The sequence below is a fragment of the Colobus angolensis genome, unplaced genomic scaffold (assembly GCF_000951035.1).
Source record: "Colobus angolensis palliatus isolate OR3802 unplaced genomic scaffold, Cang.pa_1.0 Scaffold131, whole genome shotgun sequence".
NCBI classification, from domain to species: Eukaryota; Metazoa; Chordata; class Mammalia; order Primates; family Cercopithecidae; genus Colobus; species Colobus angolensis.
Window position 1 is genome coordinate 6,424,558 of NW_012114364.1, and position 18,918 is coordinate 6,443,475.

The 18,918-nt window shown below is 38.2% G+C and overlaps 1 protein-coding gene across 2 annotated transcripts in view; it reads left to right on the top strand.

Annotated features, from left to right (window-relative positions):
* TMTC2 (transmembrane and tetratricopeptide repeat containing 2) overlaps window positions 1-18,918 on the top strand; it is a 460,161-nt gene that overhangs the window by 170,414 nt on the left and 270,829 nt on the right. For both annotated transcript variants that reach the window (XM_011934133.1, XM_011934134.1), the window contains exon 2: window positions 3,669-4,239. In XM_011934133.1, coding sequence (XP_011789523.1) covers window positions 3,669-4,239 — 571 coding nt within the window. The remainder of the gene's footprint in view (window positions 1-3,668; window positions 4,240-18,918) is intronic.

Consider the following 18,918-nt stretch of genomic DNA (forward strand, 5'->3'; position numbering starts at 1 on the left):
TTTCACCATGTTGGTCAGACTGGTCTCAAATTCCTGACCTCAGGTGATCCACCTGCCTCAGACTCCCAAAGTGCTAGGATTACAGGCATGAGCCACCATGCCCGGCCTCAAAGCTTTTTTCACACAGTAAAACTATCAGATGTGTTAATTTTGTTCTTCGTGTCGAAACCCTCTTTGGTAGAGGGTCTTTGGATATAGTATATCTCGTGGCTGCTGTAGGCTACTAGATTTATTGCTATAAAGATAAATTCCAACAGCTTCGAACAGATTTTTTAATGGGTGTACTTTTTGTCAAAAAGCCTTTACAGAGTAGGTTATGGCATTGAACTAATAGCATGTAGAAATCCAGGTTTGGAAAAGATGATTCTTCATCCTTTGGGATCTGCCACCGAAAGGATGGAGTATTATTCTAAACAAAGTGTGTATCACAGTTTTTCTCACTGCCTTGAGAAAGCCTTATCCCAGAATGCTTTGCCTTTGAGCTCTCCCCTGCTCTGGCCTTGATGGTATGAGGGTTTCTGGATTGATATTAGAGATATTTACATCAATATCTAGGTTAATGTCTAGTTGAAGCCGGTTGGGTTTCATTCTGTATTGCTTGAAATAAGCTCTTTCTGACAACACTGGCAGGTTTTTTTGTTGTTGTTTTTTTATGTTTCTTTAAAATTTTAATTATAACCCATCAAGTCTTAAGCGATTACTCCTGGGTAGACTCTTGACGAATGTCATAGCAGGATGTTTTAATTTAATAGATCCAGAATAACATCTGGTTCTAATATTTTAAAAGCCAATTTATATGGAAATTTATTTAATATACAATCAATACATGGAGACTTGCAAAAATCAAAATCAAAATGGAAAATCAATCTACTGTGCTGTAGTAGATCTTCTGTTAATAAAGGATTTTGCTCATGACTGGTTTCAACTGCTACTAGTTAACACTCAAAATATCAGTTTAGACAAGGTAGCAACTTATTTCTCATGCTGAAGAAATAGGAGGTAGTTAGCCCAGGGTCAGTATGTTCTCTTGTAACAGGGACTAAGTTTCCTTCAATCTTATTGCTCTGCTGTCTGCATGACTTCTATTCCTAAGGACACCTTGTGGGCCAAGATGGCTGCTGGAACTCCAACCATTACATCTGTGCTCCACTCAGGAGGAAGGAGGAGGGTAGGCGTGGAAGGGAAGAAGGCTAAGCTTTTCCTTTTAAGGACACTTTCTGGAAGTAGTAGACAACAATTCATCATATGATCATATTTAGCATGAAGGGAAGATAGGGAAATACATTTTTTTCTAGATGACCACATGCCCAACTAAAAACTGAAGTTCATTTGTATGGAAAAGGGAGAGAATAGATATTGGGGAACAGTAAACCATCCCGGCCACATGGAGTAATTGACGATTTTCTCAGATCTTTTACCTTTTTATGGAACATTTAGAAAAGTCAACTAGTTCTTATTAGTAGATAATATATGTATTATTATATGGATTAGCATGGTATTTGGCACATTGTATATAATTATCAACTTCTGATTGGCCTATTTTAATTCTAACCCCAAAATGCACCTAATTTCCTATGTTATGGGTCAGGAAGCCTTTAATAAGGGACTTTTCATAGATTGTGTCCTAATCTTTATATAATAATAACAGCAGCAGCTAACAGGGCAGAGAGATCATTTGCACTAGGGTGTGCAGAACACTCACGTATACGTAAAGTGCTGTTGTTCTCTACTTCTCTATATAGAAGACAAGTGAACAATTATACTTGTTTATTAAATGATTTCAAGGTAAAACTATTATCACAGAAACTGAAGCTCAGAGAGGTTAATTGGGAAACAATCTAGAGAAGCAGTTGAAAACTATCATGCCTAGTCATTTGGATGCAACTAGAATAGTAACTCAGCTGTTTCCACTGGTGAGATCGTCTTAGATGGGTTTCTTAATCTGTTGAATCTCTTTGATAGTTTCTTGTTTTTGCAGTCAGGCAGTGAATGAAATAGTTAGGACTCAGGAATGTTTTTGCTGAATCCAGGTTTTTTCCAACCTGCTTTTCGCTAGTACTCATGTGGAAATTTCTCTGATCACACCTGCCTTATAAGAGAAGGCAGAACTGGTACAGGGTCTAGAGTTCAACATGATTAAGACAGTCTCCCACCACATAGTCTTTATCCACACAGATGTCCACAGCTCTTTACAAAGCCCTCATATCAGACTAGGCAAGAGTTTTCTAGCTCTGGAGGTTCTGATTCCTGTGCCCTACAAACTCATATGTCTCTTGTATGTTCTGTAAATACAGAGATAGGTGCACTAGGGATACAAAAAGACTCCAGATGTTCTCTGGGAGGATAGTGGCACAGAGCCAGGATGTTCCAAACTTAATAATTTAATGCCACTTTCTTTGTTTGTACCTTATCCACATATATCAGTACTTTTGGGTCTTTAATCCTTTTCTTTATATTCACTTTTTAATTTTCAACAGCTTTATCTGCGCCAGATAGCTAGGAAGTCCAGCTTTGATATGGTAATGAAATTTACTTTCAAATAACCGTTAACATAAATATAACCATTACAGTTTTTACAAAGTGCATACATCTTTTTACATGGCCCCAGTAGTAGATGGATCATATTTTGGGAAACTCAGAATAGTGGAAAGGGAATTAGCCATGAACGTCTGTGTTACTGTTCTCAACTTGGATGACTCTCGGCCAGTTATTAATCTTTCTGAACCATAAACTTTCTTACTTGAGAGATGTAGAGAATAATATCTACCTCATCAGTGTTGTTCTAAAGATTGAATGCGAAGATGTAGCTAAGGAGACCAGCATGGTGTTTGGCAGTGTATCAATTGTTTAGCAATTAGTAGGTCCTTCCTTCTTGAAGTCTGTTTCAAAATATCAGGAATGCAAATGGAAACTATCCTCAAAAGCAAGAAACAGTGAAGAGCCATGAAGATTTCTGTAGAGGATAGTAAGCCCTGTGAAAGCTAAGAAGTGGGAAAGGCTGAAGTTTATTAGAATGCAGTAGGAAGGGAAACACTGGATAGGTGGAGAGCCATTCTTCTAGTCTTTCCAGTTATCTGGGCCCTTAATGTCAACATCAGCATCACCTGAGAGCTTGTTGGAACGTTGAATCTCTCTCTGACTTCTCCCCAGGCGTACTGAGTTAGAACCTGCCTTTTAACAGGGCCCTCAGGTGATTTGCATGTGTGAGAAGTTCCGGGCACTGATAGTCCCTGTAACATTTATTTCTAGTAGGAGGTTAGTCCTTGCATCACCTGGGCCTTGCTTCTTAAAAATGCAGATTCTCAGGCCCAGCCTCAACCTGGGATCTGGAATATTAATTTTTAGCCAGTATGTCACATGATTTTCAGGGCAGTTGTTTGGCAGACTGCTACACTAAGGCTTAAACCAGTTGAAGAACTTTATTCTTCAAAGATATTTGCATTCCAACAAGGAAGGAAGCTTTTAAGAGAAAAACAGCCCTCACTGTGGTTTTAGTAAGCATTAAGGGGAGGACATGAATTCAGCTTATATGTGCCTGGAATCCCATCACAAAGCCACATAGTAACAATTCTTCTGAGAAAGGCAGTATCTTATCAATGTCATGATTTTTCTTTTTTCTTTCTTTTTGTATTTTACATTTGATTTTTTTTTAACATTTTGTTTTTTAGCCGTGCTATCAAGACTAATCAGGACCTTCTCCCAGAAACTCCATGGACGCACATTTTCTACAATGATTTTTGGGGGACTCTTCTAACCCACAGTGGGAGCCACAAGTCCTACCGGCCACTCTGCACTCTTTCTTTTCGCCTGAACCATGCCATTGGAGGGTTGAATCCCTGGAGCTACCATCTTGTCAATGTCCTGTTGCATGCAGCAGTCACTGGTCTCTTCACAAGCTTCTCCAAGATCCTCCTTGGTGATGGATACTGGACATTTATGGCTGGCTTGATGTTTGCTTCTCACCCCATTCACACGGAGGCAGTGGCAGGAATCGTGGGACGAGCCGATGTCGGGGCCAGTCTCTTCTTTCTCCTCTCCTTGCTCTGCTACATTAAACATTGTTCTACAAGAGGCTACTCAGCCAGAACCTGGGGCTGGTTCCTGGGGACAGGACTGTGCGCAGGATGCAGCATGTTGTGGAAGGAACAAGGAGTGACTGTTCTGGCAGTTTCAGCAGTTTATGATGTCTTTGTCTTTCACAGGCTGAAAATAAAACAGATATTACCTACCATTTACAAAGTAAGTGATTGTTGGCTCTTGAGCATTGGATTACTGAGTAATCTACTTGCTTACTCCTTTGCCACCATTTAAAAAGCAAATTTGTTCCTCTGCAAGCAGAATTTAAAATAAGTTCCTTTTTGATCTTCGGTAAGTGGAAGTGCCCTTTTGACCTTTCTGTACTAAGCAGGGTTTTAGTCACTGATTGTTTTATTTCTCCGGTTTCTTACTTTCACGATTTCAAGGGTTGTAGAAGAATAATTTTGCCTTGTAAAGAATGTGCACCTTTATGATTTATTGTGTTCTTATGTCTATATTTCTGCACACGTTGTCTATAATCTGATAAATTGTCTGTAATGTGTATTTGTAAAAAACAACACGGCTGATAATAGAGCTAGATGCTAGGCTTCACAGGGGAAATCCTCTGCCATTTGTTAATATTACTTTTCCTGAGTTGACTTTGGAAAACAATCCTTCCCTTCAGTGCACTGGGAAGTCAAATTCTTAAACAGTGAATCATACTCACCTTTTCCTCGTGATAGTGCATAAGAATAGAAGAGTCAAAACAGAAAGGGGTTATTACTGAGTTTCTCCCTGTAGCCAATTAAGACCTTTGCCTCAGGGCATAATATTTGTTCTCCTGTATTCCCTTAGTGGTATCCAGCACAAAGTTGTTTGAAGGTCACAGAAGCATTTAGGTCCCCATACACTCGAAGTTTTCTGCTAGAGCATTAAGGAGAAGCATTGAGGGGATGGGGCATCTTGAGAAACTTGCCTTCCCATCTCCCCATCCTGCTTCACTCAGAATAAACTCATGGTTGCTTTAACTTTGCCGTGAAGACTGAACTGGGCCAGGGTTTGCAAACCTTGGTCATATTTTAGGCAGACTCCCACCTATCTTTTGGACACAAGTGAGGAATTAAGGTTTTGGATACTTGGCTATGAGGAAACTGTCAAGTTTTCCTAGTTTTGACTACTTTTTTTTACCGTTGATTTCTAATTTTATTTAAATTGAGAAGAAATTTAAAAACAAATTGAGGCAAATGGAATTCGAAACATTTATTTTTTTAAATGCCCCCTTTTCTTTTTTCCACTTAAGCAGCAGAGTGATCTCTGCTGTGGTTTTACTCTGCTGGAAGCCTAACCTTTTCACTTAGAGTATTAAGGGCTTAATGAAGTTCTTTTGTGATTTCAATTAAATGCTGAAGCTTTAAAAAGAAACTCTGGTTGGAGTTTGATGCTTGAAAACAACATATGGTTTGAAAGTCAAGCTCTTAATTTCAAATCAGTTTTAATTCTTTCAAAGAGATTTAGAGAGTAATTGTTTTCATTCAACACAATGTCATCGACAATAGCAAACTGTTTTATTAGAAATACAACTAGAAGTGTAATTCATGCTCCTTGTCCTTAGGGAGGTTGTGATGTATTTGAGGATGCAGGCTCAGGGCTGGCTGTTTCAGGACCTTGTATTAGTCGCCTGTGAAATATTGTGATTTCTTTTTTCCTTTTTTTGTTTTTATTTTGACATGGGGTCTCACACTGTTGCCAGCCTGGAGTGCAGTGGCGCTGTCTTGGCTCACAGCAACTTCTGCCTCCCGGGTTCAAGCGATTCTCCTGCCTCAGCCTCCCGAGTAGCAGGGACTACAGGTGCGTGCCACCATGTCCAGCTACTTTTTGTATTTTTAGTAGAGATGGGGTTTCACCTTGTTGGCCAGGATGGTCTCGATCTCTTGACCTCATGATCTGCCTGCCTTGGCCTCCCACCGCACCCAGTTGTGATTTCTTATACAGAATTTCCTTCTTACCATCTCATAAGTTAGGGAATTATTTGGCTATGATGATTCAGAATTTACTTGTCGGACCTTATGAAGTTCTCTGAGAAATTTTCAGTCCTCTAAACTTATTTTCAAGGGCAGAGTTGCCCACGGCAGTACTCCTTCCTAGAAATATGTTCTATATAATATTTGGGACACGCTTACAATAGAAAATTATTCTTTGTTTCTCTGATATTTAAATTTATCTGGGCATTCTGTATTTTATTTGTCAACCTTATTCATGTAACAGCTGATTCAAAAATAAGAAATGCGACTAGCAAGGAACTCTTGAGACTAAAGGGTGTGAAGTTCCCCATGTTAAGAGAAAGAGCTTAATACTGTTGAAGGTTCAGTGTCCTGAGAAGTTTCCAGATGGCTCTTTGTCCAGACTCTCTTGGCGATCACTTGCAGGGCTAGGCAATGGCAACAGCAAGGGGAGTGGTCGGGGCAGTAAGACCTTATCTGATATTTGCTATTCTATCATAGCTCTTTCTGTCATTCTTCGATTTGGAGCCAATGAGCTTAGTAAGAACATTGGGATAACACATTTTATAGATTTTGTTTTGTTTTGTTTTGTTTTTTGAGACCGAGTATTGCCCAGGCTGGAGTGCAGTGGCGTGATCTCAGCTCACTGCAACCTCTGCCTCCTGGGTTCAAGAGACTCTTCTGCCCCAGCCTCCTGAGTATCTGGGATTATAGGTGTGCACCACCAGGCCTGGCTAATTTTTGTATTTTTAGTAGAGACCGGGTTTCATCATGTTGGCCAGGATGGTCTTGATCTCCTGACCTCATGATCTGCCCGCCTCAGCCTCCCAAAGTGCTGGGATTACAGGCGTGAGCCACCATGTCCAGCCGATTTTATAGATATTTAAAGACGTGTATAGATCATCTTTGCCACTCTTCATTTCCTCCTGGGGTGTGCAGAGCCAGAGAGACGTGTAGGTAACACAGAAAATGATGGAATCACTAGGACTAAAGCACGTATCTCTGACTATCTAGTGAATCTTTACTATACTCTGATAGTGTGAAGAACAAATATAGGTCAAGTCAGTTGACTGCCCAGTAGAAAGGAAGCTAATATGGAATAGAATCTTAACTCACAAGCGCTGAGTAACCTTGCGCTGATTCCATGATCTGTTTCTTCATCTGGCAATGAAGGCGGCTATAGTTCTTTCCTAGAGTTGTGAGGATTATTTGAAATTGTGGAGTGTTCAGTGTTAGCTGGAGTGTCCAGTATTTGGATGATACCTCACACATATTAGTTGAAGTGAAAGAAGAAATGTCGATGGAAATGTTGATTCTTTATCTTTTGGCCTCTGCCTTCTTAAGATAAACTGCTAGTAGTCTTTACACATACAGTTGTTTGACAGCATGTGAAATAAGGACTGCTTAGTAATCGACCAAAACTGGAGTAAGCAGATTTAAGCACAAACTTTCATTTAAAATCTCATGCTTGTGAGGCTTGTAAACACTGCCATAGAATCCATATGAAAGTTATAGAAAATTCCATATTCTGTCTGTAAAATATATAGATTTCTATGCCTGGGGTGAGTTAGAGGAGATTCCTTCTGAAGGAAGTAGTCTGAAAGGCTTTAGAAGATCCATTCAACCTTAAAAACTAATCATCTTAAATATCTTACCAATTAACTCTGCATCCTGGTTATCATAGTTTGCCAGATGAGATAAACTTCCTTGCCCTGTTAAAACATAACATATATAAATGGAAAACTCCAGTAATACAAATGTTAACCCTGTAACTCAAATTAGAGAACCAGATAAGTAATGAAAACCTAAAAATGTGGCCCTCTTAAAGCTGGAAATTATTAGGGCCAGAGGAGCAAGGCTCTTAGCTGAATTTGGCCAGTTTTGATTCCAGTTTACCTTTGTCTTGGGTGTTGCTTAGGCTAACATCCGAATGTAGTGATCAGACCAAAACTAACAACCCCATGCATACTCCCAAACCGTTTACAGAATTTGTCCTGAGAATGATTTCAGAGAATGGGAGTTTATATTCTGTTAAAGAACTTGGGTTCATCACCAGAAATGTTACAAGGCTCATGCAAATGATGTGCATGTCATCAGACTTTGGCAATTTTGCAAAGGAAACATGAAAGTTCTATTTTTCTTTGATAAAATATATGGGAAATAGTAAGTTCTTGGCATAGAGTAGATCTTTTATTTAGTATTTAATAAACAGTATTTATATCTGCCAAGTACTATTCTTAGTGTGCTAAAAATGTTAACACATTTAGCTTATGTAACAAATGCTTATTGAGATAAGCAATATGACTTACAAAATAATATGGTTGAATGCTGACAAACTATAATTTTGTCAGTAATTTTGTCAGAAAACATTAAGTATAAAATCTTCAGAAGTATGAATAAAGATCAGTGTTTTAGAGTAGTCGTAGTTCTTAGCTTCAGGATTTAATGTATTTCTTACATTATCTTTGTCCTTCACCATGCATCTGGCTTAAAGTAGGAACTTAGTAAATTATTGAATTCACACTTAAGATTTACCTTTTAAAAATATGTGGCTGAAATGTTAAAGTGAAGTCCTGTACTCTCCTCTTTATACAATGAGAATTTCATTTCTGAGTTAGTGGGGTCTGGAAGGTAGGGTTGGAAGACACTTACCTTTTCCTTTATGTTAGGAAAATAAATTGTCTTGACCTCTCACTAAATGATTGTTTTAGCATTACTTAGATTACTTTCACTCACTTAGTTTTATGTGGTCAAAAAATAAGGGGGGGAAAGCCCTTGAAATACACTTAGCCTTGCAAATAAATACTAGACTTTTATCTGCCCACAAAATTTTTTACAAGCCTCCCATGACTCCAGGAGGTACATGGGTAATAAAATCAGTAAAAGCAACATTTTTCTTACCCAGCATCAGTCATTGCTTGCCTAGTGGCCATTTTCTGTGCTTATTTAACATCTGTTAACTGTTTTAATGTGGAAACATCTCTTTCCCCTTTATTAGCCACATAATCACTTATTCAGTTACAGGTGGAAAATTTTAAAAATCTGAAAGTCCATGTAGCAATACTAATACTAGCCTAAGATAATTTAGAAAAATGAAGCCCTTTTAGTTTGATGTTTTAAAAATTTCACTAAAGATGATTACCTTGGTTTTTCTAAAGTTTATGTAGTTGGTTCCAAGATGTGCATTATCTTGATAATCTCCTTTTCTTAAAATTGAATTTTGTGACTCTTCCAATAAATAAAATTGTTATACGGGAAAATTGGAGACATTGAGGTTTTCCAGTCATCTCTTTCTAGAAATAATTTTCTTGTTTTAATGCTAAGCAGAATGTGAATGATGGAGGTTGCCCATGGGCAATGAAGTTTACCTTTGTCTTATGTGTTACTTAACTTGATTCTACATCCAGATGTAGTGATCAGATCAAAACTAACAACCCCATATTTCCAAACCATTTATAGTAGGGTTTATCTTGAGAATAATTTCTGAGGGTGGGTGTTTATATGCTGTTAAAGATTTTTAGTTCATCACTGTCTGAACACTAAAGGTACTAAATGTAGTGTTTCTGTACTTCTGACTATTTTGTGTGGCTCTCTATAGAGAAGAGCATGCAAATAGAGATGCATAGCCTGCAGGTGTTTGAATATTGAATCCACATGTGCTTTTTCAGTTAGCTGCTGGGAATGGCTTTGATGGAATCTGTTATCATTTATGGCATTGTCCCTTTCGTTTCTAGACTAGGTTGTGGTTTTGCCTAAGTTGTGACCCCCATATCAATTGCATTGAATGAAATATGATATATTTACTGTTTGTGATTTTCCATAGTCAACACCTGTGCCACTCTCCTCCAAGTAGTATTCCCACTTTTATGACCCCCTTTCCTTTCATTTGCCTTACACTTGACTTAGCGAGAATCCAGATATAGCAAGATGCTCTGATTCTGATCACAATATTTCTTAGCTTTATTGAAAGTGTAAGGCTGTTTGTTAGGCACTTACGAATGAATTTGGATTTCCTCCCAGTAAACTTGTGGCATTTAATATTCATGACCTGTAGTACTATAAAACTTTGAACAGCTGCCAACACTGCTAACCAGATAATAGCACAAATAAAATCAAGATTCAAAAATATTTTACAATGCAAAAAGTCAAAGATTAATAAGATATTTTATTCCTGCAGTCTGGCTCCCTTTTTCAGCTGATTTAAGGTGATTCTGTATTCCAGTTGCAGTTCAAGTTAAGTAATTTAAATTTGGGAATCTGACTACCATTGCAAGCATCTACAATGCTTGCATTACAGTGTTAATACTTGGAACAACGATCTGTTCACAAAATATGATTGAAAAAATTCATCTTTGTGCCAAGCACCAGATTAGGCGATGTAGGGATTCAAACAGGAATCGAAAAGAACATGCCAATATGCCAAGACTTTATAGAGTAGTATGAAGTCAAGAATAGTGCATGTAAATATAGAACTGAAATTCAAGCTGGGAAGTGGTAAGGGTTATAAGGGAGCCATTGAGACTGGTGGGGGAGTTGAGAGAAGGAGAGATTACTTTTGGTTGAGGGGATCAAGAAATGCCTTCTGGAGCCAGAGACATTTGAGTAGAACATTGCAGGGTTGAATATACAGGCATTTATAACTGGAGAGATGAGGAAGAGTAGAGGGTACAGCATGAGCATTACACAGAGGAAAACTCACAGAAAATGACCGGGGACCATGGAGCAGTTGTTTTGGCAGATACACAGAGGACATGGTTGATAGAGGAAAACGAGTCATGAAAGGTAGATTGAGACCACCTGGTATATATAGTAATATAGGGGGCCTTCTGTGGTATGTTGTGGCTCCCAAAATATTGGGAAACAATGCGTGGTTTCAAAATATACTCCTACTTTGGCTTGTCCATGGAAGGATCCTAGGATAGGCAGGTCAGCTCCATGTAGCCATGGAGTCGGAGCTTGGGGGAGGGGGAGAACCGTCCTATCTGTCTCCTAAACCTGAGGGAGGGTTCCTTTGGTGATGAGACTGAAAATCCTCCGGCAAGCAAGAGTTGAAGTTTATATCTCATTCAGTGAATGTGTCTCATATCAGTGTATGTCACATTCTTTTTTTTTTTTTTTTTGAGACGGAGTCTCGTTCTGTGGCCAGGCTGGAATGCAGTGACGCAATCTTGGCTCACTGCAACCTCCGCCTCTCGGATTTAAGCGATTCTCCTGCCTCAGCCTCCCGAGTAGCCGGGACTACAGGCACACACCACCACGCCCAGCTAATTTTTTGTATTTTTAGTAGAGATGGGGTTTCACCATGTTGGCCAGGTGGTCTTGATCTCTTGACTTTGTGATTTGCCCGCCTTGGCATCCCAAAGTGCTGGGATTACAGGCATGAGCCACCGCGCCTGGCCTGCATTCTTTATCATTAAATAAAAAACATTTATTTTTGGAAGACTAGTATTACTGTATTTTTTACTGAGTAATATGGCATATTATTCTACAGTCCTCATAAGAGAAATGAAGGTCTTTAAAAGCTTTCTCAGCTGGATGCAGTGGCTCACGCCTGTAATCCCAGCACTTTGGGAGGCCGAGGCAGGCAGATCATGAGATCAGGAGTTTGAGACCAGCCTGGCCGACATGGTGAAACCCCGTCTCTACTAAAAATACAAACAAACAAACAAAATTAGCCGGGCGAGGTGGTGGGTGCCTGTAATCCCAGCTACTCGGGAGGTTGAGGCAGGAGAATTGCTTGGACCCAGGAAATCAGAGGTGGCAGTGAACTGAGATCATGTCTCAAAAATTAATAAATAAATAAATAAAATAAAAAAGCTTTCTCCTGTGTCCCTTCTCCCAACCTTGATGAACAATGTTCAGATATTACTGTGAATGACTACAAGTACAAAATACCTCTTTGTTTTGGACTGTTTCATACAGGAAGACAGAAAAAACATTTTTAAAGGGTCCTTTTTGCAGTACAGAATGAAATACTCTATCAGCACTGAATTTCAACCAGTTAACTCAATACTCTGTCAGTGAAAATGACACGCAAATTGGATCTTGTGATGAATAAATAATGAGTCTCATTGAAATCTTCTGTGCTGTTCTCATAACACTGTGTCTGGGATGCATATTACATCACTCAGCTCAATTTTCGATACCTGCTGCCTGGGGGAATCAAATTGACTGAGGGGAATCTCATGGCTATCAGGTTACTCATACTCAAGGCGGTATTTTCAGTTCACAGAAAATGATGTGGTTTGCACAAATTTGAAATCCATTGTCATTGCCTAGAAGTCAGGTTCCTGTCTTAAATGCTTAAAACAGTGGAAATTGTAGCTTAGTGTCAATTTATCAATTGAAATTTTAGAGAAAGCCAGATTCCATGAGTGCGTTACAGACTCCTTAAAAGGTACGAATGGGGTGAGGTAGGTAAAACTGACTTATGTCAAATGCATTGATGGTTCAAATACATTTGAAAGGTGATACTATGGTAAGGTTGCATAGGATTATAAGTTTTGTTTTATTTTAAACAATCAAATTTTGTACTTAATGGTCATAGTATTTCTTTCTTGAAAAAGGATAATAAGAAATCAAAAAGGAAGAATAGCATCTTCGAAGTCAGTGATGGTTTGGTGGTAGGAAGGTCAGTGTGCCCTTGTTCTCTGGGGTTGTCTTCACAGTGCTGCAGTACCCAGATGGCTCCTGTATGCTCTGTTGGTCTGATTACAACTGTTGCATCAAGAGAAATAGCATGAATTCAGAATTTAATACATGTTTCTTCAGTAATTATAGTCTTGATTAGTGAAGTCAGTTTCCGTTCCAAAGGACAATTTCTTTATTTCTCCACGTGTTGATTCATTTAATTTCAGGAATCAAATAAAATGCAGAGATCATAGTATTTATCTTTGTTGTGATGGGGAACCTGTGTTGCCTGTGTTTTGGTATGTGATCGTCAATTTTGCTTATGATTACTGTAAATTAAAGAAAAAAGTAGGGATAAAATGGGGAAAATGAAGGACGCTTAAAAAATAAATGACTTAGTTCTTAAGTGAAGACATGGAAATTATATCCTGAATTTCCATCAAGATATTGCTAAATATAAATTACAAATAAGTACTTTTATTATAGAGACCTTGATTAAATGCAATATCAGTTGTGGATATTTAAACATAATTCAATTTTATGTATTTAAGAACTCAAAAAAAGATTATACCAAGGTTTTACATGAATGATTTGAGTACATTTCCATAACTTTTATGAAATGGAAAACTCAAAGTTACATGAAAACCTTATTTCTCCTAATTTCAAGATTTAAGCAAAAATTTACCCATTTATGTGATCCATTGTGTGTAGTTTCTTCTTAAGCTCTCATGACATATTGTAATAAGAGCTAAATATATTTAATATTGTGAAAAGAACTGCTGTTTACTTTGAGCAACCATTTGGTATTTGGCTAATCTTTTCATGCAGAGATGCTTATAAGGCTGTTGGGGAATGGCCATTGGACTGGTGCCTGCAGATTTAGATTTAAATAGAAACTTGGTCATTTTCTAGCTGTGTGACCTTGGGGAAATTTCTAAACTTCTTTGAACATCAGTTACATGGCCTGTAAAATCAGAGATATAATATCTACACTGTTTTGTGTTAGGTATGAATATAGTAAATGTGTACTCTTTTGCCACGTCCCTGTCTTACAGCAGGTATCATAATTGTCAGCATTTTACTGCATTTTTGCAGCATTTTCAGTAGTAGTGATCTTTTTATCTGTCATTTATGGAGCATTCAATTAGCACGGCTGTGGCTATTCTAGAACCACATAGACTAGTTAATGGAATGCATGCTGAAATGTCAATCAGCAAAGAATGGAATGCTTGCTATCCTGTTCACCAGTGCTGATAATTGAAAGAAAGCTGAGGAAAAGCCTTTTTCAAGGTTAATTCTTCTGAACAATATGATTTGATAATTTATCTTTTGTTTGATTGAGATTGATAACAAGTACATATGCCAGTTTTCTTCCATCGATAATATCTTGCCATCATCATCTTACACTTTTGAGAGCCTGCTTTCCTGCTTTCTTTCCCCCTTTGGGCTCAGGAGGGTGCTGTTGCTTATATATCTGAAAATGGAGGGGAAACAGGTTTTTCTGTTTCCCTCCCCAAACCACCCTGTTTCCCATATATTTTCTTTTAGCAAGGTTTATCATAGGGGATGTTAATTCAGTAGCTGCAATAGCTTGCGGCGTTCAAGTCTCTCTCTCTCTCTTTTTTTTTTTTGAGAAAAAGGAGGCACTGCTATCATCTAAAGGTTATTCTTCCCCAACCTGGCAGGCAATATTGTTGCAGCTGATCCCAGAATTTCTATATAATAAACCTTTTCAGGGAAACATTGAATCTGGCTTTGTTGTTGTTGTTGTTCAGTGGTTTATTTTCTCACCTCCTGGAGCGACAACAGAAGGCAGAAAGTTTTGTCTTTAAAGCAATACTGTTGTTTTCTGGCTGCCAAAAACGTTTCATGAACTATTTTGGACACCTTAATAACACTCAGACCAAATTATTTTTACAGAATCCTATATCTTGGTAACTTTGGCTTACTGAGACAAATCTATAGATAAAATTGGTTTTGGATTTCAGAAAATTCAATACTTAAAAATATGATTTACTTGACAGATGATACATGGGGCGAGTGGCTGGGGTGACCATTTACTTTAAGAAGACTTGAGGATTCATGGTGAGTTTTCTTTGAGTATACCAAACTTGGATGATCATCAGCTGCTCATGGGGAAATCATTTTAGACTAGAGTTGACAGCACAAAACTAGAAGCTACCGAATAAGAGTTTTTTGATCTGCTTACTTTTGTTTGTTTTTAAGGAGTTGGGGGCAGAATTTTTGGAGAGGTGGCAGGAGAGAGACATTTTTAAAAGACTCTCCCAGTGATTTTGATGAACAGCCAGGTTTGGAACCCACTGATGTACACTGAGAATCTGATTCCCTCCTATAATGACATTTAACATAAAAATTTCACAAAAACACCAAGATTTTTATAGCTGGAATGGTATACTAGAAGCCATTTGTCCATCTCCACAGCACCCCCCTCTTAAAAGAATTTGAGGCCGGGCATAGTGACTCACACTTGTAATTCCAGCACTTTGGGAGGCCAATGTGGGTGGATCATGTGAGCCAGGAGTTCGAGACCCGCCTGAGCAACATGGTGAGACCCCATCTTTACAAAAAATACGAAAATTAGCAGCATGTGGTGGTGTGCATGTAGTTCCAGCTACTTGAAAGGCTGAGGCAGGAGGACCGCTTCAGCCCAGGAAGTGGAGGCTGCAGTGAGCCATGATTGCACCACTGCACTCCAGCCTGGGTGACAGAGTGAGACCCTGTCTAAAAAGAAAATAAAAAAGAGAGGATTTGAGGCCCACAAAAATTAGGCCCACGATTAGTTGAGAGGAGAGACAACATATTCTAGGCTCCCCCATCCAGGTTGAATGCTTTTGACACTGTAAACATGTTTCTCTTTTAATGCTTAAAAACTTAGTTTATGGACATTTTCAGTTGGCCATTTGCAGTTCAATTAGATTAGAGACTAGTATTGGACTTCCATGTACCTGTCACTCAAATTCATCATTAAGTAATTACAATTTTACTTTTTATTTCACCCTGTGTTCTTGTTTTCCTTTAATAATTCCAAGCTTCCTCTTGAAATTAAGCTGTTGGTAGTTGTTTTTTGTTCCCTTCCTCCCAGGTTCCTCCTTCCCTCCCACTTCAAATAACTTCAGTTAGAGTCTCTTTATTCGAATTTTGTAATCCTAGTGCTCCAGCTTGATTTCAGCTTACATTAAAATGGAATGTTTGCTTCTGCAAATTACACAAGCTTAACGCAAAGAGGCTAAAATCACAGTGTATTTTTCTTTCTAATGTGGTTAATTTCCTTTACTAACATGGTGTTACTGTTTGAAATAGTTTATCCCTCACTAGAGGTCTCTTCTCTTTGATGTCAAACTTAAGAGGGGTCTAGAAGTCTAGAAGGGGAGAATTGAAAGGAGGGCAGCTCAGTCTCCACCTTCTCTCAACTCTACACAGCACCACACCACAAACTCAGAAGCAAAATTTTAGTCATTAGCATTGGGCACATCATCTGTGTGTGCAGACATTCATCCTGTTACTTGTAACTCCAGGAATGCGGTGGGATTTTTAAAAAGGCCACCACTAGAGTCTTCAAGTTTCTTTGACCACAGAATATGACTTTAGTTTCTTGCTGTCTTGTGAACACTTGAATTGCTGGCAACCCTAATGTAAAAGTGAAAATGCCTCCAAAACTGAATATATTTCAGAGGTAAAATGGCAAGAAAGGAGAAAATGTGGGGATGCCAATTGAAAAATGGGCTGGCTGAGGGAGAAAAGGGCTGAATTTAAGTTGTCAAAGCAGCAGCCTGAAGTTTCTGGTTCTTGGACAGGATAATTTGTAGTCTTTGATTCTCTTTCATTCTGCAGTATAATCTTCTCCCTGGCTGCACTGACTTCCATATTGTTCAAGAGGAAGAGAAATAACCCATCTGAATTCACGAGCTTTCATTTGCATATACACACAGCTGGTGGTAATGAGAACCACCATTTATCAAGGCTTAGTGTGTGCTAGCAATGTGTCTTCTGTGCATTATTTTGTTCCATTCTATGAAAGCGTTTACCTCATTTACAGATGAGATACAGATAAGATAAACTGAGGCTTACCAAGTGAAATAATTTGCCTAAGGATTCATAGATAGTATGCAGCAAAGAGAGAATCTCATCTCAAATATCTGACTCCAAAGCTCATGGTCTTCCTGTTACACTGTTTTTGTGCAATTTTAGTGAAAATGAAAGATCCAAGTAGTATTACCAAAGAAACAATGATTTTTTTTTTTTTTTTCTTCACATTTGGCTTTGGGACCAATGCTCATTATCTACAGTAGCTTTGAATACAAATAATCTGTACTTCAGGTGCAAAAGCTAATTTTGTGTGCTAAAAATACAATGATGGATATTTTCTCTCTGCCCCATCGTGTGTGTGTGTGTGTGTGTTCATGCTTGTGCATTTCATTTAGGTTTAGAGTCAGTGTCCTTTTTTTTTTTTTCTCTTCAATGCCTCTCATGTGAGGAGAAATTTGTTATATTCATATTTCTTTATTAATACATATGTACTGTCTTCTAAATACTGATCTAGATGTTGAGGATAAAGTAGTGAAGAAAATAGACAAACACCTGCTGTCTCGGGATTTACATTTTTGTGGTAACCATTCTCCGGATAATTTGTACATACATTATTTTTACTCCTATTACAAAAAAGTTGAATGAACCACAACCCGCCTACTCCCCCCGCCCCGCAATTGCCTAGTATGCAGTAAGACTGAGTTTCAAAGTAAAAAACAGCCAGATGATTAGACTATTAGAGTATTAGACTATTAGAGCAGTACGGGTGCATGTGTGAGTGTGTCTAGGCTCTAATTGGTTTGGAAGCCTCCCTGAGACCAGAGACTGGACAGTCTTTTTCTTTGGCATGCCTCTGTCCCAGAAGGGAAACAGACATTCGTATTCTGAGCTTGAACATCACATTGGCCTGCAGGGGCATACCATTTCTACTGTGGCCTTGCCCTACATTTAACAGACTTCAAGGAGAGGCTTTGTGCATGTACTCTGGAGGTTGGTCTTGACTAAGTTTGCCTCTTATGTGCCTGTGCATTTCACCTATTCTGTGTGGTGTTTCTCAAAAGCATGCAAACAAGAATTATCTGGATTCAATTGACATTGAAGCATTTGGTTTGTTTCTGAATTTCACATTGCTGCATCATTGCTAATCAACCATATTATTTATGTGTTCTTGACAGGCAGTGCATTGCTAATACGGGAAAATATTTCCCACGTTGCTTTATATGGGAAATAATGAGTCTGCATTACAAAGGTTCCTTGTAATTCAGATAAAATGTTTTCCTGCAAATTTCATAAAAAATAAAAAATTGCTTAGACTAGCAATATTTTGATGTCCAGGAGTGTCCATGTGTCTAATGGTGTCCTAAATTGTGCAGACTCTCTTGTGTGGGTTGTGAAGATCATAAAGACTTTTGATATCTGAGCTTTCCCCTATTTATATAAAAAAGGCCTACATGTTCCCTGACTCAATATCCAAAACCATGAGGCCAGTCAGGTATGATTTTGATTTTTAAGAAATTACTATTCAAAGACAAACTGTATAAACCCTGCATTAAATAACACTCCCAGCATGGCAACACTTCACAATAAGAAACACTTAGTATTTCTGCAGGAAAATATATGAATATTTACAGTAACTGGAATAAATAAAAACTATAAATTGCCTCATGTCAGTTCAGGTCAGACTTTTAGTTTTTAATACTTTTATTGAGATGTAATTCACATATCGTAAAATTGACTCATTTAAATAATGCAGTGTATTGATTTTTAGTGTATTCAAGGAACTTTTTAACTATCACCATCAATTTTAATTTTATATTTTGGAATGGAATTAAGGATAGGGATTTTGGCCCTGTTTCAAAGATGTTGTATGTGTGTGTGTGTGTGTATAACTTTCCAAGTTTAACAGGATCTGTGGTGAAAAGTTTTGACCTCAAGCCTTGTGGGTCAGTAAACCTGTTTAAAGTTTTGTGAAGCCCCTGTTTTTTCACTTGTGCCTTTAATCCACTTAGCTGTCTATTTACTGTTTAACAAATTGGCACTGAAGTTTGAGTAATCAGGGCATCTTCTTTGGGGTTATGTATGGGTCACAATGGTTGGATTCTTAATTTGTTTTTTCAGAACTGTGATAAATTGTAGGTCCCTACATAAATGTAATTTTCTAGAGTAAGAATCTTACATTAGCATTTGATTGCTTTCTTGGCTGTGTGTTTGGTACATACACCCC